At 35.2% G+C, this 26,402-nt stretch overlaps 2 protein-coding genes across 2 annotated transcripts; both read right to left on the reverse strand.

The window, feature by feature from the left end:
* Positions 1-8,792: 8,792 nt before the first annotated feature.
* LOC131616981 (F-box protein At2g02240-like) lies at positions 8,793-10,070 on the reverse strand. Its single transcript, XM_058888390.1, has 3 exons — positions 9,677-10,070; positions 9,472-9,590; positions 8,793-9,306 (listed from the first exon to the last, which is right to left on the reverse strand). Exons 1-3 carry the CDS (start codon positions 9,983-9,985, stop codon positions 8,892-8,894), a joined length of 843 nt encoding a protein of 280 aa, XP_058744373.1. The 5' UTR covers positions 9,986-10,070; the 3' UTR covers positions 8,793-8,891.
* Positions 10,071-23,034: 12,964 nt separating this feature from the next.
* Positions 23,035-24,266, reverse strand: LOC131616992 (putative F-box protein PP2-B12). The gene is made up of 3 exons (XM_058888394.1): positions 23,917-24,266; positions 23,712-23,830; positions 23,035-23,561 (listed from the first exon to the last, which is right to left on the reverse strand). Exons 1-3 carry the CDS (start codon positions 24,223-24,225, stop codon positions 23,135-23,137), a joined length of 855 nt encoding a protein of 284 aa, XP_058744377.1. The 5' UTR covers positions 24,226-24,266; the 3' UTR covers positions 23,035-23,134.
* Between the last annotated feature and the right edge of the window lie 2,136 nt (positions 24,267-26,402).

Consider the following 26,402-nt stretch of genomic DNA (forward strand, 5'->3'; position numbering starts at 1 on the left):
GAATCAATCTTGTTATACCAAGCTCTTGGTGCTTGCTTCAAGCCATACAATGCTTTCTTCAACCTATAGACTTTATCTTTTCCTTTTACCACATATCCTGCAGGCTGCTCAACATACACTTCTTCTTTCAAATTTCCATTAAGAAATGCAGACTTAACATCCATTTGATGTATTTTCCAACTATTTTGAGCTATTTTGAGCTGATATTGAAATAAGCATTCTAATTGTATCTAACCTTGCAACAGGAGCAAATACCTCAAAATAATCAATACCTGGTTTTTGCTTGTATCCTTTTGCTACCAACCTTGCTTTATACCGATCAATCTCACCATTGGGTTTGTACTTTGTCTTGTACACCCACTTCACTCCTATGGCTTTCTTGTCTGCTGGTAACTCTGTCAGCTCCCATGTTTGATTCTTGTCAATTGCATTGATTTCTTCATTCATGGCTTTTCTCCAATTTTCATCATCAGCTGCTTCAAAAGTAAACGGCTCACAATCTGCAAATAAAGCAAAGTTGATAATCTCCTCATCAGATGGATCATTATCATTGCCCAAAACCCAATCTTGCAATCTGGCTGGTAATCTATGTGGTCTTTGTTGTCTGTTGGATGTTTATGGCTCATCAGGTGATGTTTGTTGTTTGTTGGATATCTATGGCTCATCAGGTGTTAGATTATATTCATCCACCTCTTCGTAATCATTTGAAGTTACTATTGGATCTTTTTGTGACCTTGAGGACCAATCCCACATTCCTCCTTGATCAAAAGTCACATCTCGACTAATAATCACCTTCTTTGTCTCTAGATTGTAAAGCTTATAGGCCTTTGAGTTTGAACTATAACCGACAAAAATACATCTTTCTCCTTTGTCATCTAACTTCTTTCTCAATTTATCTGGTACATGAGCATATGCAATACATCCAAAAACTCTAAGGTGTCGGATTGATGGTCTTCTTCCACTCCAAGCTTCTTCGGGAGTCTTTTCTCGAACACTTTTTGTTGACACCTGTTTAAAATATAAACTGCAGTAGCAACAGCTTCTGCCCAAAATTCCTTAGGCATATGTTTGGCCTTCAACATGCATCTCACCATATCCATGATTTTTCTATTCTTTCTTTCAGCAACTCCATTCTGTTGAGGTGTGTACCTTGTTGTTAATTGATGCTCAATTCCATGTTGTTCAAAGAAACTTGTACCAGCGAGGTATTCTTGGCCTCTGTCTGTTCTCAATGCTTTGATTCTACAACCACTTTGTTTTTCTACAAATTCCTTGAATGTCTTGAAGGCATCACATGCTTCTGATTTTTGTTTCAAGAAATACATCCAAGTCTTTCTACTAAAATCATCAATAAAAGTAATACACTCTCTCTCCTCGACGAGGGGATTCCCCAAGCCAATGACCTAAGAGGGCGGAATCTAGAAGCATCTCCCCAAGCAACAAAATCGGGGCCCCACCAAAACCTCCAAGAAATGATCCCCTCCCGAGGATAACCGCCGCTCCACAAGAAAAACACATGGGAAGCCTCAGCGAAACCCTCCTCGACGGAAGCACCGCAACCGGGGAAAGCACTCCACCTCCCCGGGACCAAGCGACGAGGAGGACTTCCGTAGCCCCCTATCGAAAGAAATCAGAAGAGCCCGTCTCCCCAGAGGAATAGAGAAACCTCCAACTCTGGATCTCTACAACAGAACCACAGATCCTGACGACCATATCCAGAGTATCGAAGCTGTCATGGACTACCATGTGGTCCGAGGATCTATCAAATGTCGGATCTTCCCGACAACACTCAGAAAGGGAGCAATGACTTGGTACAGAAACCTCCCTCCAAACTCCATCCACTCCTGGCCAGAGTTAAAGAGCCTCTTTTCCAACCACTTCACAGTCTCTCGTCAGCAATTGAAGTTTGAAGCCACCCTCGAAGCCATAATCCAAGGAACCAACGAACCTCTCCGAGAGTATCTCGATAGGTTCAATAAAGAGGCCGTCCAGATACAAACGACGGATCAGATGAAGAGGTACCTCCTCAAACGAGGACTTACCCCCGGCAGCGACTTCAAAAAAGCTATCGGGATCGAGAAGGTACACACTATTGACGCCATGATCCTTAAAGCTCAGGCTTATATCGCCTTCGAAGAGAGTGGGGCAGCTGCTAATAGAGGACCGAGAAGCCATGACACCCCTCAAAGCTCCGGCCAAGACTATCTGCACCGAGGAAGCAAGAAACGAAAGGATGACAGACCTCGGGACGCGAAGGACCAACGAGGACCTGCCGGTCGTTTCACCGACTACACACCCTTGAACGCTTCCTGCGAGCGTATTCTAGCTGAGTGCAAGAGCACATAATTCAAAAAATCAAACGTTCGGCCCCAGAAACCAAACCCAACCCTCCCGGGGACCGACAAGTCAAAGTATTGCAAATACCTACAAGAGCCATGGACATCTTACCGTGGAGTGCATCCACCTCAAAGATGCTATCGAGACCTTGATTAAGGAGGGTCGCCTCTTAAAGTACACAAAGAAGGGAGAGGCTCCCCGGAGAGAAAATCAAGGGAATTCTGACATGGATAATTCACTGGATCCCGACTCATTGCAAGTCGCTTTATCCGTCACCCAACCGAAGGATTTCCTACCGTCCGTAGGAGTTACTACCGCTCTAAGCCATTAGGAAAAATTCCCAACCGCGATGGTCATCTCAAACGGAGGGGACCCGGGCTCTCTCACAATCAGCTCGGTGAAGAGGAAGCTTGTCGAGTTAATCAGCGCCAACTCAGACCTTGGCCCGACCCTCCGAAAGTTCAAAGAAAAGTCGGAACCGATAACTTTCTACCTCGAGGAACTGCTTGGCGGCGCCCCAAATGATACCATGCCTCTACTCGTCCAAGCAAGGATGGCCAATTTCGACGTCCGACGGATCCTGGTCGACGAGGGTAGTTCGGTCGAAATTATGTATTCCCAACTCTTCAAGACCCTCCATCTTGACGACTCCCACCTCACTCCCTATGTAGGCTCCGACCTCCAAGGTTTCAACGGAACCACCACCAAACCTTGGGGCTATGTCAAGCTGATCGTCACCTTCGGAGAGGGAGAAACATCCATATAAGTCAAGACACGGTTCTTGGTTATCAACTGCCCGTCGCTCTATAACTGCATCATCGGCCGACCTACACTGGTCAAGCTCACGGCCGTTTCCTTGACCGTCCACCTCAAAGTGAAGTTCTACACTAATAGAGGACGGGTGGCCATCATCAACGCTGATATCGAGGCCGCCAGAAGAATCTTCGACGTATCAATGAAAGGAATGCAGCAGATTGTCCCCAACAAGAAGCCGCGGCTCAAGAAGACCAACAGCCCCCGGCTAATGTCAGTTCGGTCGACCTCGACGCTCACTTCACCAAAGCGGTGAAGAGCTGAGAAGAGCCACAGCTAGGAACTACAAATCCCATCCGGCCAGCCCCAAACGGGAACTTCGAGCTCATTCCACTGGGCGACAATCCCGGCAAAGCGGTGAAGATAGGCAAAGGACTCCCAGATCTACTGAGGAAGCAGCTCGTAGCCTGCCTTCAAGCAAATGCACACCTGTTCTCCTGGAGCACATCTGAGATGCCCGAACTCTACCCCGAGGTCGCCTTCCACCACTTAACCATTGATCCGACCGCTAGGGTAGTAGTACAATGTAGGCGTAGGCAGTGTCCCAAGAAAGCAGAGGCTGCCGAGAAAGCTGTAAAAGACCTCCTATAGGTGAATTTTATTTCCGAGGCCAAGTATTCAACTTGGCTCTCAAACGTTGTAATTGTCAAAAAATCTAATGGAAAATGGAGGATGTGTGTTGATTATACCGATCTTAATAGGGTTTGTCCCAAAGATACTTATCATTTACCTAACATCGATAGGCTGGTCGACAACTCGGCCGACTATAAACTGTTATCTTTTATGGATGCTTAATCAGGTTACAACCAAATTCCCATGGCGAGATGCGACAAATAATGTACGGACTTCATAACTGAGTCCGGGAACTATTACTACAATGTAATATCCTTCGGACTCAAGAATGTCGGTGCCACTTTTCAATGAATGATGAACAGGGTATGCCGAGGAGAGATCGGCGACACCCTCGAGGTGTATATGGACGACATGATCGTCAAGTCACGAGAAGACCACGATCACACCGATCATCTCGAACGCGTATTCGAATGAGCAAGGAGTTGCAAAATGCGATTCAACCTAGAGAAATGTACCTTTGGCGTCCGGGCTGGAAAATTCTTTGGATTCTACTTAACAGAAAGAGGAATCGAAGCCAATCCCGACAAGTGCCGAGCATTCTCTAAACTCCCGACACCCAATAATAAAAAATCCATCCAAGTATTAAATGGGATGCTCACTGCATTATCCCGATTCGTGGAAAAATCTGCCCAACATGCTCTCCCATTCTTCAAACTCCTACGAAAAGAAGCAACCTTCGAATGGACTGAAGAGTGCAAACAAGCCCTCTCCCACCTCAAGTGATTCCTTTCAGAGCCGTCCGTCCTTACCTGACCGGGGAGTAAGGAGATACTATATATTTACCTGGCCGTCTCGAACGAGGCAGTCAGCGCGGCTCTCATCTAAGAAACCGAAGACGGGCAAAAACCCGTATACTTCACCAACAAAGCACTCCAAGGACCCGAAATGAGGTATCAACAAATCAAGAAGGTCTCCTTAGCGCTAGTAACCGCCGCCCGGAGGCTGAGATACTACTTCCTCGCACACACAATCATCGTCAGAACTGACCAACCCATCAAGCAGCTCCTCGGCCGACCAAATATGGCAAGTAGAATGCTAAAATTGTCGCTAGAGTTGTCCGAGTTCGACATCCAATATGAAAGCAGGAAAGCCCTAAAAGCTCAGGTGTTGGCCGATTTCGTAGCCGAAATGACGACGATCGTACCTCCTCCCTCAACAGAAAACAAGTGGACTATCTACGTCGACGACGCTTCTACGACGTCGAAGAGCGGAGAGGGCATCATCCTCGAGAACAAAGAAGACCTCATCATAGAAGTCTCCTCAGTTCTATCCTTCCCCACATCAAACAATCAAGCTGAATACGAGGCTTTCCTCGTCGGCCTGCGACTCGCCGAGGACATAGGCTCCCGGGAAGTTATGATCTACACGGACTCTCAACTCGTCGCTTCGCATGTCAATGGTGACTACCAAGCTAAAAACGACACGCTCATTGAGTATCACACATTAGTCAAAGAAAAGATGAAAAACTTCGTCCGAGCAGAGGTCCAACACATACCCCGTGAACACAATTCCCGAGCAGATATCCTCTCCAAACTCGCGAGCACGAGGAAAAAGGGCGAGAACAAGTCAGTTATCCAAGAAATCCTCCCGAGACCAAGTGTGAACAAAAACGCTACCCTACTCCAGGTAAACGCCATCGGGGACAGTCAATGCTGGATGACCCCAGTGTACAGTTTCCTCCATAATCACTTCTGATCTTCAAGATTTTTTAATCCTTTTCATTTTGTACTTGTATGCAAAAGATGTTAAACACGTTATATGATTCATCTTTGGATCTAAGGAATTTAACCTAATTCCATCAGTTGTAGTCATCAATTATGACTAGTATATATTTCTTCCCATTGATTGATGCAGTACTAACAAGACCAAACAAATCAACGTGAAGTACCTCTAAGGGTCTGGAGGTAGAGATAATGTTCTTAGGTTTAATAGAGGTTTTAACAATCTTTCCTACTTGGCATGCTCCACTAAGAGCAGTTGCGTGATAATTAAGGTCTGGAAAATCATTAACAAGTTCCAACTTGCTAAGCTTAAAGATTAATCTACAGTTAGCATGACCTAGCCTTCTGTGCCAGATCCATTTTTTATCACTCATTGGTAAAAGGCAAAGCACATTCTGACCATTCAATTCAGAAAAATTGATTTTATAAAAATTTCCTTTCCTCTTACCTTTGAACACTATAGACTTGTCACAATCATTAACGATTATACAAATGTTCTTATTACTTCATAACCACTGTCACAAAATTAACTTATGATGAGTAGGTTATGTTTTAGTCCACCTACAAGCCAAACATTATTGATAGAGATAGAGGAATTACCAATAGTACCCATACCAATGATCTTGCCTTTATGGTTCCCTCCAAGTCCCATATTTCCTCCCTTTTTTAGAGTGAGGGTTTGGAACATATGCTTTTCTCCAGTCATATGTCGTGAGCAACCACTGTCCAGGTACCAAGATTACTTATTTGTTCCTTCCTTTAAGCATATCTGCAGCAAAAACGATTTCAGTTTTAGGTATCCATAATCAGATAGGTCCTTTAGGGTTAGTTATGAAAGGTCTCTTCTGACCTTGTACCTTAGCCTTTAAGTAATGAGGCTTGGAATCATTGAATACTTTGGATTTAAAAGATTTTGGCCTTGAAAAGTTCTTATCCTTTAATTCTGAACCCTTCAGAACCTTAGACTTTAGAATCATGGGTTCTGGTTTTTCCAGAACTTCCGATTCTACAATCTTTAGTTTTGACTGATTTAGGACCTCTACTTTTTCATCAGCAGATACAAATTAAGAAGAAAGTCCTTTCTAAGCAAACCTAAGAGAGATGGGTTTTGTAGATTTTAACCAGATATCAGATTCTGAATCAAAAGACTGTTCAGAGCCGCCAAGATTCTCTCCTTTGCTTGTGATAATACCATAGACCATAGAAGCAAATTGTGTCTTATTAAAGGCATAAATGACTAACTCCTAAAAAGCCATTTCATACTCACTAAGGGGTTTTTCAGACATATCATTTAACAAGGCAATGCGATCTCTTTCTAGTTTGTTAATCCTCTTTTTGTAAAATTCTATATCAACTTTTAAGAGATTATAATCCCTTTTAAAATTTGTTGAACGTGTGGTTTTATGCTAATAACGACTCATAACTTCTTGAATAAAGGAAATTAAATTTGAACGAGATAGTTGAGAAAATACCTCATCTTCTTCAGAATCTGAGCTAGAACTTGAGTTAGATTGTGTGTTTGAAGATCTTGAGGCCATAAGATCCAGATTGGCTTCTTCTTCATCTTTGTCAGATTCTTCCTCTTTATCAAGTTCATCCCCTGTTGCCATAGGATTCTTCTTGACCTTGTTTATGAAGTTGTTCTATTGAAAGCTCCCTTTCTTTAGTTGGTCTTTCTGCAGCTCTGGACATTCAACAATAAAGTGACCAGACTTCTTACAGATGAACCATCCTTTTTTATCATGTTTGTTGATTATGGAGCTTGTTCCTCTGAAGACATTACCTCTTCTAGAGAACCTCATGTTCTTCTTATTGGCCAGATACTGAAATCTCTTGATTATAAATGTCATTTCTTCATCTTCTGATTCTTCTTCAGAACCTTCTTCATGAGTGGATTCTTCATATCTCCTCATTAGTGAAGAATTAGCATTATGATCTACAGACTTCAAAGCAATAGACTTTGACTTCTGAACAGGTTCATCTCTAATCAGCTCCATCTCATGACTTTGGAGATTGCTAACTAAGCTTTCTATACTTATGTTGTTTAAGTCTCTAGCTTCTTGAATAGCAGTCACCTTAGGTCTATACTTGGCAAGTAGACTCCTTATAAGAATCTTGTTGACTTAATGAGCAATTGTATAACTTTTTTTCAACACATGAAGACCAGATACAAGAACTTGAAACATTGAGAACATGGTTTCAATGTCTTCAAATTGAAGAAACAAGACCAGTGACACTTGTTTGTGATAATCAACATGCATTGAACATTGCTTCAAATCTAGTCTTCCATGAGATGACCAAACATATTTATATATATAGAGTGTCGCTTTGTTAGAGAAAAGATTGAATCAGGCGACATTGTCACAAACTTTTTAAACTTTAATGATCAATTGGCAAATGTGTTTACAAAATCCCTGCTAATTTCAAGAACTAATTATATATGTGGCAAGCTTGGTGGATTTGATTTATATGCTAAAGCTTGAGAGAGAGTGTTGATATTTGTAAATATATAGTGTTAAGAATATTTGTTTATAGAATAGTCTCGTATCGACTATATCATATAATTAGTTGTAATATCTCTATATTTAATAAGGTCTCTGTAGTGCTTTTCAAAATATATGATTCATTCAAATGGCTATTAGGAGTTCTTCACAATTTTCATCTTGTAGAGTGTTAAGACCAATATTTTTAACGATATTTGGAATCTACCATCTATAAGGTTTTTCTCAAGATAATGTTTGGTTTTCTCTCATCGTGCCTCTTTCTATATAATTGAAAATATGATTTTTTGTATGCATACACCAGGGAAATAGTACTTTGAAAATTATTTATTGTAATGAAAATTTTGTTTATTTATTAATTTTAATTAAATATATATTTTAATCATATCTAAATTTTACTCAAAGACTTTTTTTTTTTAAATACATATACATTTTATATAATTAATTTTTTTATCAAATGTTTATAATATGAGACCAACAATAAAAATGTTTTTCTTAGTTAAGAAGAGATTAAAAAATAGATAACAAATAATAAAATAAACTGAAGTAGTCTTTATTCCATAACAATTTATTTTATTTTATTATATTGGTATACTTTTATCTAATAATATTTTTGTAAAATTTATCACATAGAGTACTTAAATATATTAAGTAATATGTATACCTTATTTTATATTATCTTAAATAATCAATTTTCTCAAAAACTAAAATTACTTTTATTCTTTAGCAAGTAAAAGAAATCCTGCATTTTTTTCAAAAACTAAAATAGAGTTTTGCACTCAACATAGTAACTAGATTTAACAATTGCTTAAATGCATTTTATTCAATACATAAACTTCTTGCCATAAGAATAAACAAGTGCACAATAAAGTGATTTGAAAATAAGCTAATTTATAGGTCTTATTTCTATTCCTTCGAGAATGAAACCACCCTTTGTACGACCAGCCTTAATCTCAACAACACCCATCTGAATGACTTCATCTTGTATGTCTGAACTGAAGAACTTTCCAATCTCGATCTCCAACCACCCATCACTTCTCAGTTTTGGACTCTCTAGCCCCAATAACTCATTATCTCGTTCCTTATCAAAGTTTGGATCTAACCAAACTAGTTTTGTAGATATGCGGTCTTCAAATTTATCTATGGTTAATTCCACAGGAATAACATCAAAATCATCGGGATCCATCAATTTGAACACAAGAACAGCAGCATATCGAGTATTTGAGGACAAAACACGTGTTCTAATTTTCCCATAAATTTCAAACCACCACACATAACGTAGCCTAGCAACTTCTTTGAATCTGTTGGAAACAAGAATTAGTGGCATAATCAACACGTTAACAATGTGTGAAAATTATTTAAAGTAGATATAAATAAGTTATAAAATGATGACACTACTCCGGTACAGATGTATAACACTGACACATATACAGACACGTCTTTATTCAGAGGTAAAAAGAACTGACCTGGACTCTGGTAGAGTTATCCAATCCCAATAGGTAGGAGTGTCACCCCAAGCAATGGAGAGATCTCTAGCACTAAGCATGTATATCTTTTTACCACTTTGTTTCTCTAACTGAAAGCTCTGAATTTTAGTATAACACCATTTAATTAGTTAGGGTTTAGGAATTAAAGAATCAAATATTTAACATGTAATCGTGAAAATGATACCTTTTTACCATTGTCGATAATGACGGGATTGTCAGAGAGAGTAAGATAGAGAGTCTTTTTAGAGGGAGAGGTGGCTAGCAAAGAGGATCCAGATTGAGACTCGGAAATGATTGAGATCAAATCAGATGGAAGAAAATGATCCCAAACAATGTCTGATTCAGAGGCAGAACAAAAGTCCTTGGAAACAACGGAGAACTTACATGAATCTATTGGATCTGTTAGCGACAATATGTTAGCAATGCATTCCTCTGGAAGAACCTCTATCGTGTTTTTTTCTTCTTCAGTCTTCGTTTTCATCTCTGTCGCCATTGTTGGTATTGTTGGTGAAGTATGCACTATGAACCTATAAAATAGATAAAGATGACCTTAGAAAGATTTGTTTGATTTCTTATGTGTTTTGTTCCCTTCTTAAATAGAGCTAAAGATCTTCAAGAAAGTAATGTTTTTGTTTTATTTTATATGATTTTAGAAATAACTTAACCACTAAGAATTACTTTTTTGACTCGCATATATTACTATACTAAAAAATATTATATTATGCAAGTATAATATAATAAATTCTATAAAAAAGCAACTAAAATCATATTTATATATACATTCCCTTTAATGTTATATATATATATATATATATATATATATATATATATATATATATATATATATATATATATATATATATATATATATATATATATATATATATATATATATATATATATTTTGATTTTTATAAAGAAAAATATTTGTTTCCCTTTTTTGAATTTTATGTTAAATATTTTTAAATGTAAAATAGATATAACTGAAAGGGTGTATTGAATTATTTATTAACTGGAATAATATATTGAATTATTAAAACTAGTAGAACTCTTAGCCACTAAGTTATTTCATAAAAAAACATTATATTTTAGGTAAAATATAATTTATAATATTTTATATGTTTAAATATTTATTTCTATTCTATTAAGAGACAAATTTATTTTACATTTTTAACAATAATAATATAGATAAAAGAATAGATAAATATTTAAATGTGAGCTTTAGAGTTTTTGTGGATATGAAAAATAAATGAAAAACAAGAAACACGTGAATATATGTTAAATTTAAGGAAAAGAATGTGCATCAAACAAACACTAAACTCTTAAATAAAACATGATTAAACACAGTTTAATCACAAAATAATATATCATTACAATTATATGAACATAAAACTATTAACTTACAAAAATTATATTCGAATTAATAATTTAATTAGAATCAACCTCTGATATTATTGAAGGAATTTAAGAGGGGGTTTTTCAAAAAATTTATCCTCTTATCGGAAAAATCCTAATTAATAGATATTTATTGAGAGCTATTATTTTTAGAAATTTTCAAAAACAACTTCAATCTTATTTATATTTAATTAAATTATTTAAACAAAATAAAATAATTTAGCTAAATGATATTTAATATAATTAATTGTCAATTCTCATTTATTTAATTAAATTATATTTAATCAAATAAATTATATATGTGTTAATGTATTAAATGATTTAAATATAATTAACACATAATTAAATTAAATCTTATTTAATTTATTCATACATTCAACTGGAAGTACTCTATATGTGTGACCTGGTAGATTCTTGTAACATTGACAAAAAAGTTAGATCACCTATTTAATGTTATAAATAGTGAGTAGTATCTAGCAACACATCGCTGCTAGCCAATTATCCAAGTGACGAGAATGTCGTGTGATCTGACATAACCTTTTTATGATAATGATCATGTGTACAATTACCCTTTTACCCTTATATCTATATTGATTACAAGTCATAAAATGTGTCACTTTTCTATAGTCCAATATTATATTCATTAATCCCCGGGTATACTTGATAATAACAAATAAGCTCAATATCTCATATTGACTTATTTGAGCACAACCATGCATTTTACTGTCATACTCAATCATGGGGCCATAGATATTACTCATGTATATGTAGGAGAGACAAATCTCGTCTGGGCCACTCATAGGTATGGCAACAAAACCCGTACTTGCGGATACCCACCCGAATCCGCCCGAAGTTGACGGGAAAAACCCGTTTTGACTGGGTTTGGGTTTTCCCTGATTACAAAATATGGGGACGGATCGGGTAATGGAGACACTAGTATTCACCTCGAACTCGTCTGTTTATTTCATTGTGTATATTATTATATATTTTTGATAATTTAGAATATTAAATACGTGGCAAAAAAGTTTTGATATTTTGATTTGTATCTATTATTTAAAATATTAGAAATGTGTGTATGAATTTTTTTGAAATTGTTTCATTTTATTGTTTATAAAGTAATTTAATTTTGGAAAAAATAAGAATTTCTATTAAAAAATTAATTTCATTAAATGGATGGTGGTGGGGCGGGGATACTCGAACTCAACCCGAACCCAAATCCGTTTGAGTCGGGTTTTGATTTTAATTCTCCATCCCTGTTTGGGTTTGGCGCGGGGAACGGGGATTGTTTAGAGATTCGGGTTTGAGTTTGGAGGGGATAATAACCTTCCTCGACTCGCCCCGTTTCCATCCCTAGTCACTCATGTCCCTCAACATGATTTGTGAAGAACCTATCAAACATCTTTATGACCATCTTGTTATGGATAATATTTCATTGACCATAAAGTGCCTGACTACTCATCTAGGAAACATATTGGTTTCAGATCGAAGGGTGGTATACAACATTATCATTATGCGAATAACTTATGAAACTTATATAACAAATTATGCAGTATTCTCATAGTGGATAAGTCCAGTATAAATATTACTCCTAATATTTATACCTATGTGAAGACTTGATATCTCATATTCATGACCTGTGAGATATATTCATCAGTCTACTTGCATAATAGTCTCTATGCATTACTGTTGTCCTATTTGACAGTAAAGCTTGACTACTAGTACTTTAAGTATAATGTACTTATATTTAATGAGGTCTCACGATTAATTCACACTTAAAGCATCATTAAACAAACTAAATATTCTAATGACTTTATTATGTTATATACAAGTAACACAATAAATGCAATGCCTAATAAGAAATGACTAGGTAAAAAATAGGCTAGTGCCTTTTTATATATTTAGATACTTTTGGATGTGTTTTGGCCTAGTCCCTCCACCTCTTTGTGTATCAATCTTCTTTTTTAATATATTATTCTTTATTCAAAAATAATAATAATAAGTGTGTATATTAACAATCAATATATATTTATACCAAGGTCATGATACAAAAGCATGTACAACCAATATTGATTGAAGATTAGGGCTTATTCCAATAATCTTCTACTAGCACTAGAGTCAATCAGATGTTAACTTAACTTCTATTTGTCAATTGTGTGCGTCAAGCGTCATTTAACCATGATACTATATACCTCTTCCAATTTCAACTTCTAATCTTCTACAAAGAGAAAAATAAGTGTCAAAATATACATTTATTAATTACTATTGAGATTTAGTTTTTTGCACTTGCTAGATTAACCCATTATCATTGTGAATAAGAACAATAGGATTGATCAGTGCATATTTATGCACATTCTCCTATATTTTTACTTAGGCATTTCTTTACTTTACCTTGGTTATTTTTCTATTTTAATGTGTTTTTATAATTTAGTTTATTTTTGCCTTTATTTGATTTTCGCACTTAATTTTCAGCATTAGCAGTCTGCACTAAAATGATCACAAGTGGAGCTCCGGGAATCCGATTGATGCGTTCTAATAATCGCCGGAAAGCTAAGAGAAAGAGCTACAACTTTCGTGTTGGAGCCAAAGTCAGATTCGGAGCGCATATTTTCCAGAATTTCGTTTGAAGCTGCAGCATTAGTTTTATTTAGTTTTGGATCATTAGTTTATGGGCTTGGGTTATGTTTTTGACCCAGTTTGAGTTAGTAGAGAAGAAAACCTTATTTTGTTTTATAAGGGTTGGCAGCCGCTAGAATAGGGGAGACCTTTTTTTTGCCACAAATTTTACTTTTGGTTTCATGATTAGAATGAAGAACTAATTCCCGAAGGCAAATCCTACTACTTATGGGTTCCATTGCTTTGAGGTTATTCTAATACTAATTTAAATTCGATTTCTGTTCAATTATTTTCTATGAAATCATTTTCTTAATTTGATTACAATTGTTTGCTTAATTCGATTGTTGTTCATAGGATAGAATTGATTAAATTCGATTGTATGCATGTTCCTAAATTTAATTGCGTGTTATCGTTTGCTTAATTCGTTAACTCGTCATATTCTTAACCGTTTGCTTAATTCGGTAAATAGGAACATAAATCGTATGATTTTGATAAGCGCTTGTCTGATTAATCTCATAATCGAATAGGATCGAAGCCGTTTAGGGATTGGTGTTATTATAACCGATGATAAGTCGGAACCCGAATCAGTAGGATTAGTCGTTTAGCTTATTTTGATAATCACTTAATTTACTCTGTTTTATAAATTGATTCTAAAACAAACCCCCATTATCGTTTTTATTGTTAGTTAATAAAATCAAGAATCCTTGTGAGAACGATATCCGAGTTGTCGTTACCGCTAAACTACGTTTTCAAAATACTCGTTTTTTATCCGTGCGCGACAGCGGATCAAGGATCTTCAATACAAGAAACAAAAAAAATATTCTCAAGAATGAGCAAAGTGATTCAAATCATATATTTGACCTTTGTACTAGAAACGAAAACTGTTTGAAGCCTTTTACAACTGTCCTCTAAGCATAACATTTATTTTATAGTATGATATGGATATATTGTTCATCGTTTTTGGAATAACATCAATATAACACATTTACAATAATTATCTCCACGTCCTTTCAAAAAATCAAACAACCAGTCCTTTTAAGGTATCCATGAACCTTCTTGATAGTGATCTAGTGATGAACACTTTGATCAGTTTTGATACTTGTTATTTATGCGCATAACATATAATGCATCTAGTGGAGTACATATCATGGTGAAAATGATTGACTTAATAACCAAATCATATGAATACTTTTCATATGTTTTTCTTCTCAACAAATGAGATAAGGCATTGTCTATCAGACAAAACATCATGTGATACATGCAATAGTCTTAACGTGAGATTATGCATATTAGTTGTTTCAAGTAGAGATGGTTAAATAATCTTCTCCCTTTTTAAAAAAAAAATCTTCTTAGGTTGGCAAACTCTTTAAACTCTTTTTGATACAAACTTCAAATCTTTTACCCTTTTGTGGCTTTCTTTAAAAATATTCTTTCTAAGGATTAGGCATGAGTAATCGTCATAGTCAAGATGAAATTCCATATCCCCTTGATATTGATTGATATAGTTGATTTTTTTCCGCTTGAAAGATTTAGTGGCATACTCGTTGATCTCTATCTGAGTTGGAGCCCTTCTTTCACTTGTGATGCAAAGAATCCACTTGTTCTCATGTTCAAGTATGGTTAGCTGAGTTTTCTCCTCTAAGATGACAAAGTGTCTCTTCATTCTAAAACACGCCATCATGTTTAACAGAACTGCAAATTCTCTGACTTCTCCATTGCACTGAGGAGGTATGTAGGCACAAGATGCGACATCTTGTCGAGCATATTTTTAAAATCAAACAAACTTTCTTTTGCACACAATTCTTTTTACACAGATTTTCAAAAAGGTTCTTGTGGAGTACCACAGATGTGAGGGGTGCTAACACCTTTCCCTCACATAATTAACCCTTGTATCTAAGATCTCTGCTTTATCTTTATTAGTTTTGATTTGAAATTTTTTTTTTGGATTTTATTTCGCTCTTTTCCCATTTTCTTTGGAAATAATAAAGCGCGGTGGCGACTTTCACTAAAATAATGAATCAAGTCAATCCAATGGCTTTGGTCTTAATTTTCCACCGCTACAATAGGTAACGTGACCACTTCAATATTTGTTTCTGTTTTTTTAGTAATAACACTTTTAATTCATACATGTAATGGATTATTTTCATATTGATGTTTTGGACTGGTTGAAGAAATTGGCTACTCACAACTTCATGCAGGAAAAGAAAACAACAACTAAATCTAATTTGGAAAGACCTGTGGTAATTTATTCACTTATTAGGTTTATAAATTACTATACATTGTTCTTACATTTACATAATTTGACTTTCCTTACCTTGTAGAAAAGAGAATAATATTTTATTCAATTTTCTGTAGGAACAACATTCTGAATTGCAACCTTTGGGAAGCATATGCAATGGAATTCATCAATGATACCCAGCACAAGAAGGAACAAGGACCTAAAAATAAAATCCAAATTAATTTCTAACTAATTTTGTTTTATGGGATCGTGAAACATCCCAGTTGTTGAAAATTTCTGCTGCATTATTGTGTGATAATGATTTAAGTGACATACTTTCAATTTATTCAAAAGTTCCCTTGGCAAAATTTTACAAATTTTTTCTCATAGTGTTTCATTATACATAGGATGGTGTTACTAATCCTCTTGAATATCTGATGGCTCTTGATTCCCTTATTGGCCAAATTATGACCTAGAAGGACAAATGGGACCCGAAATGGAAGAATTCTTCTATTGTGTCAATCTATAATCATGAATACACAACCAAGAAATTACTTTGACTATGGGAGGATAACAAGGTTTCCATCTACATTATGAACACATTCTTATTTTTTTTTGTTTTAAATGTTAATATACATTTATACTAACTAAGTCTCACTCAATTTTTAGATTGAGTGGAATATTGTTACAGGAAGTAGTTCTTATAACATTGATCACAATATATGTTTAATAACTTTAATTATGAAGTTTATTTCCTTTCAATTACATTGATCAAATATTTGGAATATCCATTTGTTTTAGGATTAGGACTATTTAAAATGATACATTAATAACTATTAAATTGTAGGTCTTTAACATCACTTAACTCTCATGGAATTTTATAGATCTTTTAGATTTGGTCTTTGTCCATTACCTCTAAGTCATTTATTCACGAGGACATTGCTCCTTTTAGCCCTAAAAATACAAAATGCACGTGCGCATAAAAAACCTGCAAAAAATGGGCGGGACGAACACATTTGAAGATGTGAGTCTAAACTCTTGATCCGCCCTACACTAAAGTGCGGATAAAACGAGTATGCCCAATTGGCCGGGTCCATTCTGCCACCCCTAGATAAAATTAGAGTATATTTAGAACAAAAAATCTAACAAATAAACGGATCAAATGGAGATTTTTAGGCTTAAAGTACACTTAAAAAAGTAATAGAGGGTATGTGTTTAGTACATATTTGATTATAAACTTATAAAATGAGTTTTGTTCATTAACAATTTTGAATAAACATATTGATATTATAATATTGAATTGTAGTAATTGTTGAACTTAAGTAATAATGTTGAGATAAAGTGATAGTACAATGTTGAAATATGTTTATAATGTATTATAAAACTGTCTCATTGTTGAAATATCCAATGTTAGTAGATATTAAATAAATGAATTTTTTTTTAATTTGAGTCAGATTTGGTTTAATGTTGTTGGTATGTTAAAACTCACTTTAATTGGTTGAATTCTATATAGTGAAGTGTAGAATATTAATCACATAATGTATTATAGCATCATATGTTTACTTCTTCATTGACATGAATAGCACATAAAGGATGACAAACAAAACTGTCTTTAAATTATCAATATACATATAAGTCAAATATTTAAACATCTTCTCTCAATAGTGCTAAATATGATCTACTATATACATGTTTAAGTATATTCTCTTGAATTCTTGAATACTTTATTAGTGCTTTAAAGAGGAAGAAACAAAAGGAGAAAAAGGCTACTGTAGATGTCAGTTATTGATTGAATGACAATTCTCCCTGACTCATTCTAAACAGAAGGAGGTAGTATTTGTATGTTTCAATATTACATATTATATAACTCTAATATATGACTATTAACTCATTCAAATGATATGGTTGTAGTTATGAAATGTGTGCAACTGCTTCAAGTAGATTCTACTGCAACACTTGATAATATTCTATTTCATATTAAAAGAGCATTTCTCAACTTACTTATTTGAGAGTACAAAATGTGTATTTATACACACAAACCTAACTATCTTCCATATTTACAACAATTTATTTTTTGATTGAATCTATCTACAAATGCGCATACACAATCATACGCGTGCAAGAAGGAATGCAACCTCAAAGTTGGTGACATACTAAGTTTCATTGTTGAAAATTCTTACTCTCATATTCATTTTATTATTGAAGTCAAGTAAACATTATATGTTTATTTTTTATTTTTTAATAAGCAACTCTTGTATTAAGAAGAGGAATACTAGGGGTACTCTAACCCTTACAAGAAATGATACAACAACCTGAAACTACAAATAATCAAAGACAAAAGAAAGGGTTTTTAAACCACTCGTAGAAGTTACAATTAATTTTCTCCTTAGAGGCAATTTCTAAACACCTCCAAGAATGCCAAATAATCATATAGAATAGTTCCTTGATGTCTAGTACTGCACCATTAAAAATTATGTCATTTCTATGCTGCTTCTATATACACCAACAAGTGGTCAACCATATTGCTCCAACCCTATTACTTGCCATCTTCCCCTTCAGTGATTCTACCCATATCAATAAATATCTACCACAATCTTCAACAGAGGTCAGTTGTATATCCAGCCAGAGGAATATTTTGCTCCACAAACTATTCAGCTTGGAACAATGGAGAAACAAGTGATTAATATCTTCCACCTGTAAGTTACAACAAACACACATTGCCTCACGATCATGGTTGAAATTATGTCTCCTTAGTAATTGCTTCCTTGAAGGTAATCTATCTTGTAAAAGCCTCCACCCAAAAATCTTCAGTTTCGAAGGGACAACATCCCCCCAAATGATACACAATCCTTCTATCCTTCCAGCCTCCACCAAACCAACACTATAAATCTGCCTCAGATTGTCGTAGCACGACCTCATAGTAAAATTCCATGATTTTTCAAAGGGATAAATAAAAGAGTCTACAGAATTAACACAAGGACTGAAATTTTGCAGCATCTCTTGCAAGTCTGCATATTTCTCTGACGCCTCCAGTCCTAATACTTCTTCACATGTTATGAGTTTCCGCTGCCACGTACCTTCGCACCAGAAATCCATTATGTTGATTACAGCTTTTTTAGATATAACATCCTGATAGAGGTGTGGAAAGTGATCAACCACAATACCCTTCCCCAACCAGCTAATTTTCTAGAAAAGGGTAGTTTTTCCGTCTCTTAACTTAGCCATAATTTTGTTCAAGATGCCATGAGGTTCGTCACACAACACTATAAATTCCCTCCACCAGAGAGACTCTCTAGGTTTATAATATGTTTTATCATGAAACCACAACCTGTTCCTTACGTATTTGTACCTAGCTTCCATCACACCACTCAAAATTGTATTTTCCCCTATCAAAAATCTCCAAATCCACTTAGGCAGTAAAGCTTGATTAAACCTGCCACAATCTTTAACTCCTAAGCCACCTTCTAATCTAGGTTTGCATATAACATACTAACTAACCTAATCCAAACATTTCTTTTCCACCAAACCATGCCATAAAAAAATATTTTGAATTGTTGTGATTTCCTTAACAACGATGAGTGGAGCTTTATAGAACGATAATTGATAGCTTGGCATATTGGAGAGGACATTATTTAATAGAGTAACTCTTCCTCCAATGGATAAAAATCTTCCTTTTCATGAATATAGTTTTTCATTCAAGAAATTAATCACCCACTTCCAAAAGATTGCATTCCTTTGATCCCCCCCCCCCCCCACACACACACACAAAGAGAAACCCGAGAGCTTGAAGGAATTTTATCAACTTTGCAACCAAAAAAAGATGAACTACCTGACAAACAGGAGGAGGTGTTGCCTATACCATATAATTTTCTTTTGCTTAATTAATTCTTAGTCCAAAGACCATTTCATACCCCCTAAGCAATGCCTTCAAAGCCCATAAGTTAGACCAAGACCCATCACCAAACAGTGTCGTGTCATCTGCAAACTGCAGGAGACTATACTCCACTGAGTCTGTTTGTTTAAACCCATTGTACAACCCTTCATTTACCACCTGCCTCACCATACCGGCCAACCCTTCTACAACGATTGTGAATAAAAAAGGAGATAGTGGGTCTCCCTATCTTAAACCTCTCGAAACCTAAAATTCTTCTGTAAGAATGTCGTTCACCAATATTGACATGGAGCTAGTAAAAATTGTAGCTTCCATCCATTTCAACCATCTAGCACCAAACCCCATCCTTTTTAACATAAATCTCAAATAATTCCAGTCCACACAATCATATGCCTGGGAAAAATCTACTTTGTAAACTGTACACGTCCTCTTTTCACTCTTTGCAAAGTTTAAGATTTCATTTGTCACAAGTACACCGTCTAAAATTTGTCTTCCAGGTATAAACGCAGTCTGGTTGCTTGATACCAATAAGCCCATAAACTTCTTCAATCTAGCAGCTAGTACTTTTGTTATAATTTTAAGTAAACCATTAATCAAACATATAGGCCTATAATCATCAAGATTTTGGGGTTTTCACGCTTAGGAATCAAATCTAAGAAGTAAGTAATTACAGATTTCGGTAACTTACCTCATTTTGTGAAAATCTTGAATAAACGTCACCCCCATTCTCCGACAATGTCCCAGCAGTTCTTTATGAATTCCAATTTAAACCCATCGGGTCCTGGACTTTTATCTCCATACCCCGCGAACACCGCCTCCTTAATTTCTTCCAAAGTAAATGCTTCTTATAAACTCCCTTTGTCTTGATCAGATAAACGTGCAAATGGGATGTTTTGCAGATAAGGCCTAGGTAAATTTGGGCACAGGAATCTAGTAGCAAGGAATTCCTTTATATCTTCTTTCAATTCTAAGGCCAACTCAACCACCACCCTTGTTGAAGATTTGACCGTAATAATAGAGTTTCTTCTATGTCTTGCCTTCATCGATGCATGAAAAAATTTGGTATTGTTGTCTCCCTTTTTCACCCACATATATCTTAACTTTTTCTTTATGATACTTTCTTTAACATGAATATTTCTCCAAAATGATTCTTGATACGATCTCCTAGCAATAGACTCCTCCTCTAATAAACTCGAATTAGGATGCAACATACGATCTTCTAAATTATTCAATGCTTCAACGTCCTCCTCTATTTTTAAGTCCACCCACCCAAAGACGTTCACATTCCACCATCGAAGCCTGCCTCTAAGGTACTTAAATCTCTCCTTTAGAACAAAAGCTTTGCTACCCTTCACAATAAAAAGTTCCATTTCTTATGCACAAATGGTATAAACTCCTTGTGGTCATACCAACACCTTATGGCTTTGAAAGCTTTGGTACCCCCAATCCAACCTACAAGATCTGAGCCACACCGGTTTATGGTCTGAAACGTCCCTCATACCCACCTCTTGAGAAAGAACATCCCATTTAGATATCAGACCTTCAAAGAATGCGATAAAGTCTACTAGATGCCTTACCGTTTGGTTTTATCCAAGTGAATATATTTCTAAGTACTTGAATGTCAACCAACTCCATATTTTCAATAAAACTCGTAAACTCTTCCATTTCTGCAGCTCTGCTGGAATTCTCTTTCCTCATACTCTCCTCTTTTCTTTTGGTAGAATTAAAGTCTCCCCCAACCACCCACTCCCCTTTTTCTAGTCTATTCTTCCACCCCCAACAATTCTGCCCATAATTCTCTTTTTTCTAACAAAGAACAAGGGGAGTAGATATTGATAAAGTAATAAATCAAACATTTTATGGATTCCTTGATCCCCAAATAACCTTTGCCTGCAAAACTAAACGTTGGACTAAGTACATCCTTCCTCCATATAGTTAGTATTCCCCCGGATATCCCTTCAGCTTCTTTAGACGACCACTCAAACTCCTTCGAGCCTCACAACCCCAAAACCAATACGTCTGACATCTTCACCACCTTTGTTTCTTGAAGAATTACGGGTTCCACCAATCCAGATAGAAACTCAAAGAATTCCAGATAGAAACTCAAAGAATTCCAAATAGCAGACGTATGCGCCCACCAATCCAGATAGAAACTCAAAGAATTCCGGGTTCCAAGCATGGCATGGAAGCCCATAGAACTGCGTCCAAGTTAGTCTCTCATTGTCAACATCTACAGGGGACCAAGGGTGGATATCCAAAAACCATTGCCCCAATCCAATCTTTAGCTTCCTCCACCAGCGCTTTAATCTCGCCCCCTTACTTCTCTTCTAGTAAACACAGATTGGCCCCCAGAGGATTAACTTTTACCCCAAAATATCCTTCAAAATGGAAAGCTTCTTGTATATTGTACGTTATACTTGCAGTTTCCACCACCCCGGCGTAAGCTTTTTCGAACCTAGCCTTGTCAGACTCATCTACTTAAAACTCCATATGAGAAAACTTTGGGTTTTTCTCCCTTGCGTTTCACCCTAATATATTCCTCCCCATATCTAGTGATTTGTTGTTAATACTATGACCTTCAAACTTCCTACCCAGAGGCGCCATATTTTCTTTTAACACGTTGACATAAGACCTTTCTTCTTTTCTAACTTGATGACTCCTTTCTCCCCCTATATGGATGTTCCCCTTATTCTTACTTTTCACCAGATCCTTCATATCACCCCCCTGCAACACCATCTTCACGATACTCTTGCCTAGCTCTATTAAACTCAGGTATGTTTGCATAGAGCTTCCTTCCTCTAATAAAAATATTATCCAGTTTTGTTGCTAAATCTCTGTCATTACTCACCTTCCTAAATCTCACAAACCCATACCTCCTCCCTAACTTATCTCTTTTTGGTGGTATTTCCACCTCCATCGCCAATTCATAGCCTTTAAATATTTCAAACAGTTATTTCGCTCCTAGTTCCTCTAGAAATTTCGTGAAGAAAAAGTTAGACACCTCTTCATCCATTTGTTCATCCTCCCCCCTCCTTGCCACCCAGTATAATCCGATATTCTTGCCCCTCCTTTTGTTGCTACAAACTTCTGTCCATCCTCCACCCGCCATAATATGATTTGACAGTTTGTGTTTCTAGAGAGAAGTTAGAGTTTCTCTCTCCATTTTGATGGAAAACTTTCTGATATATGTATTAGGACTTACGCTGTTTGAATTTCATCTTCGTATGTTGGAATAAAATGATTTTCAACAATTTTTTTTGTTACTATTATTATTAAGTTTTGTCTTTATTCCAATATCCTATATTTATTACAATTTTACAAAAATCGTGCGTTCAAAAACATATCTTATCAAACAACCGTTCTCGTGCGTATGCACATGTTTGTTACTAATTCATCTTTAAAAGTTGAATTCCAACCACTAGAGTACTTTAAAAAAAATAGATTTTTGCTCTTAATATAATAACTAGATCCAATAACTGTTCAAATACATTTTATTCAACACAATAAAGTGACTTTATGATTAGCTAATTCTTAGGTCTTATTTCTATTCCTTCAAGAATGAAACCACACTTTGTATGAGGATTCCTTATCTCAACAACACCTATCTGAAAAACTTGATCTTGTAGGCTTGAATTGAACTCTCCAATCTCGACCTCCAACCATCCATCACTTCTCAGTTTTGGACTCTCTAGCCCTAATAACTCATCATCCAGTTCCTTATCATAGTTTGGATCTAACCAAACTTCTTTTGTACATATGCGGTCTTCAAATTTATCTATGGTTAATTCCACCGGAATACTACCAACGCCATGGGGATTGAAGTTATGGGGATAGATCATTTTGTACACGACAAAAGCAGCATATTGAGTATTTGAGGACAAAACACGTGAATGAATTTTTCCATAAATTTCAAACCAACACACCATATGTAGCCTAGAAACTTCTTGAAATCTGTTAAAAACAAAAATTAATGGCGCAATCAACACATTTATAATATAAGAGAATTAGTTAAAGTATATATAAATTTATATTATACGTATACAATAAAGATTATATGTAAATAACATGCAAACCGGAATAAAAATATAAATAAGATCTGACCGCGACTCTGGTAGTGTTATCCATTCCCAATAGCAAGGAGTGTCACCCCAAGCGATGGAGAGATCTCTAGCACCAAGCATGTATATCTTTTTACCACTTTGTTTCTCTAACTGAAAGCTCTGAATTTTAGTTTAACACCATTTAATTAGTTAGGGTTTAGGAATTAAAGAATCAAATATTTAACATATAATCGTGAAAATGATACCTTTTTACCATTGTCGACTATGATGGGATTGTCAGAGAGAGTAAGATAGAGAGACTTCTTAGAGGGAGATGTGGCTAACAAAGAGGATCCAGATTGAGACTCAGAAATGATTGAGATCAAATCAGATGGAAGAAAATGATCCCAAACAATGTCTGATTCAGAGGCAGAACAAAAATCCTTGGAAACAATGGAGAATTTACATGAATCGACTGGACTTGTGAGCAACAATATATTGGCAATGCATTCCTCTGGAAGAACCTCTATTGTATTTTTTTCTTCTTCGATCTTCATTTTCATCTTTGTCAACATCGTTGGTGGAGTATGCAATATCAACTATGAAATAAATAAAGATAACCTTCAAAAAAATTGTTTGATATCTTATGTTTTGTTCCCTTTTAAATAGAGTTAAAGATGCTTATAAAAAAAAAGATAAAAATCTTCTAAAAAGTCATTTTTTTTATTTTATTTTATGTGATTTTAGAAACAACTTAACCACGAAAAATACAGCTTATGTGACTCACATATATTACTATACTAAGAAATATTATATTAGGCAAGTATAATATAGTAAATTCTAAAATAAATAAAAAAACAGGTGTAATTGCTAAAATTACATTTATGTTCCCTTTAATGTTATAAAAAAATATAAATGTAGTATTTTAAATATTATAAAGAATAATATCTGTTTCTCTTTAATGTTATAAAAAAAATATAAATGTAGTATTTTAAATATTATAACTGAAACTATTAAATATTGTAGAGATATATTATATATTGTTTTTTTTTCTTCGGTCTTCATTTTCATCTACATCGACATCATTGTAGAGTATGAAAATCGTTAAGTACACTTTAATACAATCTTTTTGTTTATAAAAAGATAAAAATAACCTTTCTTATGTTTTGTTCCATTCTTAAATAGCTATAGATCTTTTAGAAAGTAACTTTTTATTTTATTTTTTATGATTTTTGAAAAAACTTAACGACAAAGAATACTACACTTTTTTTACTCTAATATATTACTATACTAAAGAAAATTATACGATTAAGCAAGTATATGATATAGTAAATTCTATAAAAGAAAAAAAAGTAAGGTGTAATTCATTGAAGCCATTAATGTTCTAAATATTTTTTTTTATAAGTAAGGAATATATTTAAGAGTACTAGGGGTATTCGAATCCGCTTATAAAAGAGGAGCAAAAAAGCTCAAAGCGGAGAAAAGTGTAGTCCGGTCATAAAGAAAAATATTTGTTTCTCTTTATGAATTTTAAATGTTAAGTTAAATTTATTCGTGGCTTATCACCGTTTATATAGTTCGGTTTAGCGGTTAGTTTTCACATCAAGAGGTCCAACGCTCTCTTAATCGCATTTACGAAAAATTGAACCGTATTCTTTCATACTAAATTTCACTTCAATTACCACTAATCAAACTAACTATTGTAATGTTAAGTTAATTTTAAATAAAATATGATATAATGTTGTATTGAATTATTTGTTGACTGCAATAGTAAATTGAATTAATATAATATGTAGAACTTTTCTCCACTAAGTTATTTAAGTTATTTGATAAAATATATATAGATTTTAAGTAAAACATTATTTACGATCTTTTATATTTTTAAATTTTTATTTTTATTTTGTTAAGATACAATTTTTTTCCATGTCAGTAAAATGCTCAATAGCACAAGCGAGCCTCACTTATCATGCATGTTCCTTTGAGTCTAATGTGTAAATACCTTCACAAAAAATTATCAGATACACAATTGTTAATCTCGACTTTCACTACACCGTCTTGAATCCTAAAGGGCGTTGGAGTGTTAACCATATTGGTACCTCCATTAGATCCGTCGTATCGGAGATTAACAACGCCGATTCAAGATAAACTCTCTGATTTAAGAAGCATCGTGATCACAACCTTCGATCCATGGTGCTGCATCACTGTAGTGCTCAGAAAGCTTCGCTCCACCGTAGTTTCCGCAATACTCTCCATTTCTGGTTCCGCAACAGAACAGTGGTGCCGTTTGTGTGAATCAACTTTCGATTCCTACAATTTCTACGATTTCTGATCCAATTTTCGACTCACCAAATCATGGCATCCTCTTGACGCCAAATCAAAATCGCATTCAACCTTTTGACCTAAGTGATCTCTATGAACCTAGGAACATCGCCTGACTTCTTTGTTCGAGCCTATCCAGATCTCAAAAGCGACGATGTTCAAGGGCAAGCACAGGTATTCGCAATAGCCGACTCGGTTGTCACCATCTCAGCCTCATCTTTGCCGCCAAGATCTAAACTCTTAAAAACTTTGTAGACCAACAAGAGAAATGATCTCAGATCCAAATCCAGGATCGCGCTGGCCTTCGAAGGCAATTTCCTAAAAGTCAGGCTAAGCCCCGCAAATTACCGACCGACAAAAAACGTAAACGCATCGCGCCACGAATGAGATGGTTGTGTAGGCAACATCAAGAAGATGTCAAAAGTTCTTAGTT

This window comes from Vicia villosa, linkage group LG1 (assembly GCF_029867415.1).
Source record: "Vicia villosa cultivar HV-30 ecotype Madison, WI linkage group LG1, Vvil1.0, whole genome shotgun sequence".
In the NCBI taxonomy this organism is placed as follows: domain Eukaryota; kingdom Viridiplantae; phylum Streptophyta; class Magnoliopsida; order Fabales; family Fabaceae; genus Vicia; species Vicia villosa.

Coding starts and splice junctions, on each gene's coding strand:
- LOC131616981 (XM_058888390.1), bottom strand. CDS start 9,985: ATGGCGACAGAGATGAAAACGAAGACTGAAGAAGAAAAAAACACGATA. Junction 9,591..9,676: donor TTATCGACAATGGTAAAAAG/GTATCATTTTCA, acceptor ACTAAAATTCAG/AGCTTTCAGTTAGAGAAACA. Junction 9,307..9,471: donor ATAACTCTACCAGAGTCCAG/GTCAGTTCTTTT, acceptor TGTTTCCAACAG/ATTCAAAGAAGTTGCTAGGC.
- LOC131616992 (XM_058888394.1), bottom strand. CDS start 24,225: ATGTTGACAAAGATGAAAATGAAGATCGAAGAAGAAAAAAATACAATA. Junction 23,831..23,916: donor TAGTCGACAATGGTAAAAAG/GTATCATTTTCA, acceptor ACTAAAATTCAG/AGCTTTCAGTTAGAGAAACA. Junction 23,562..23,711: donor ATAACACTACCAGAGTCGCG/GTCAGATCTTAT, acceptor TGTTTTTAACAG/ATTTCAAGAAGTTTCTAGGC.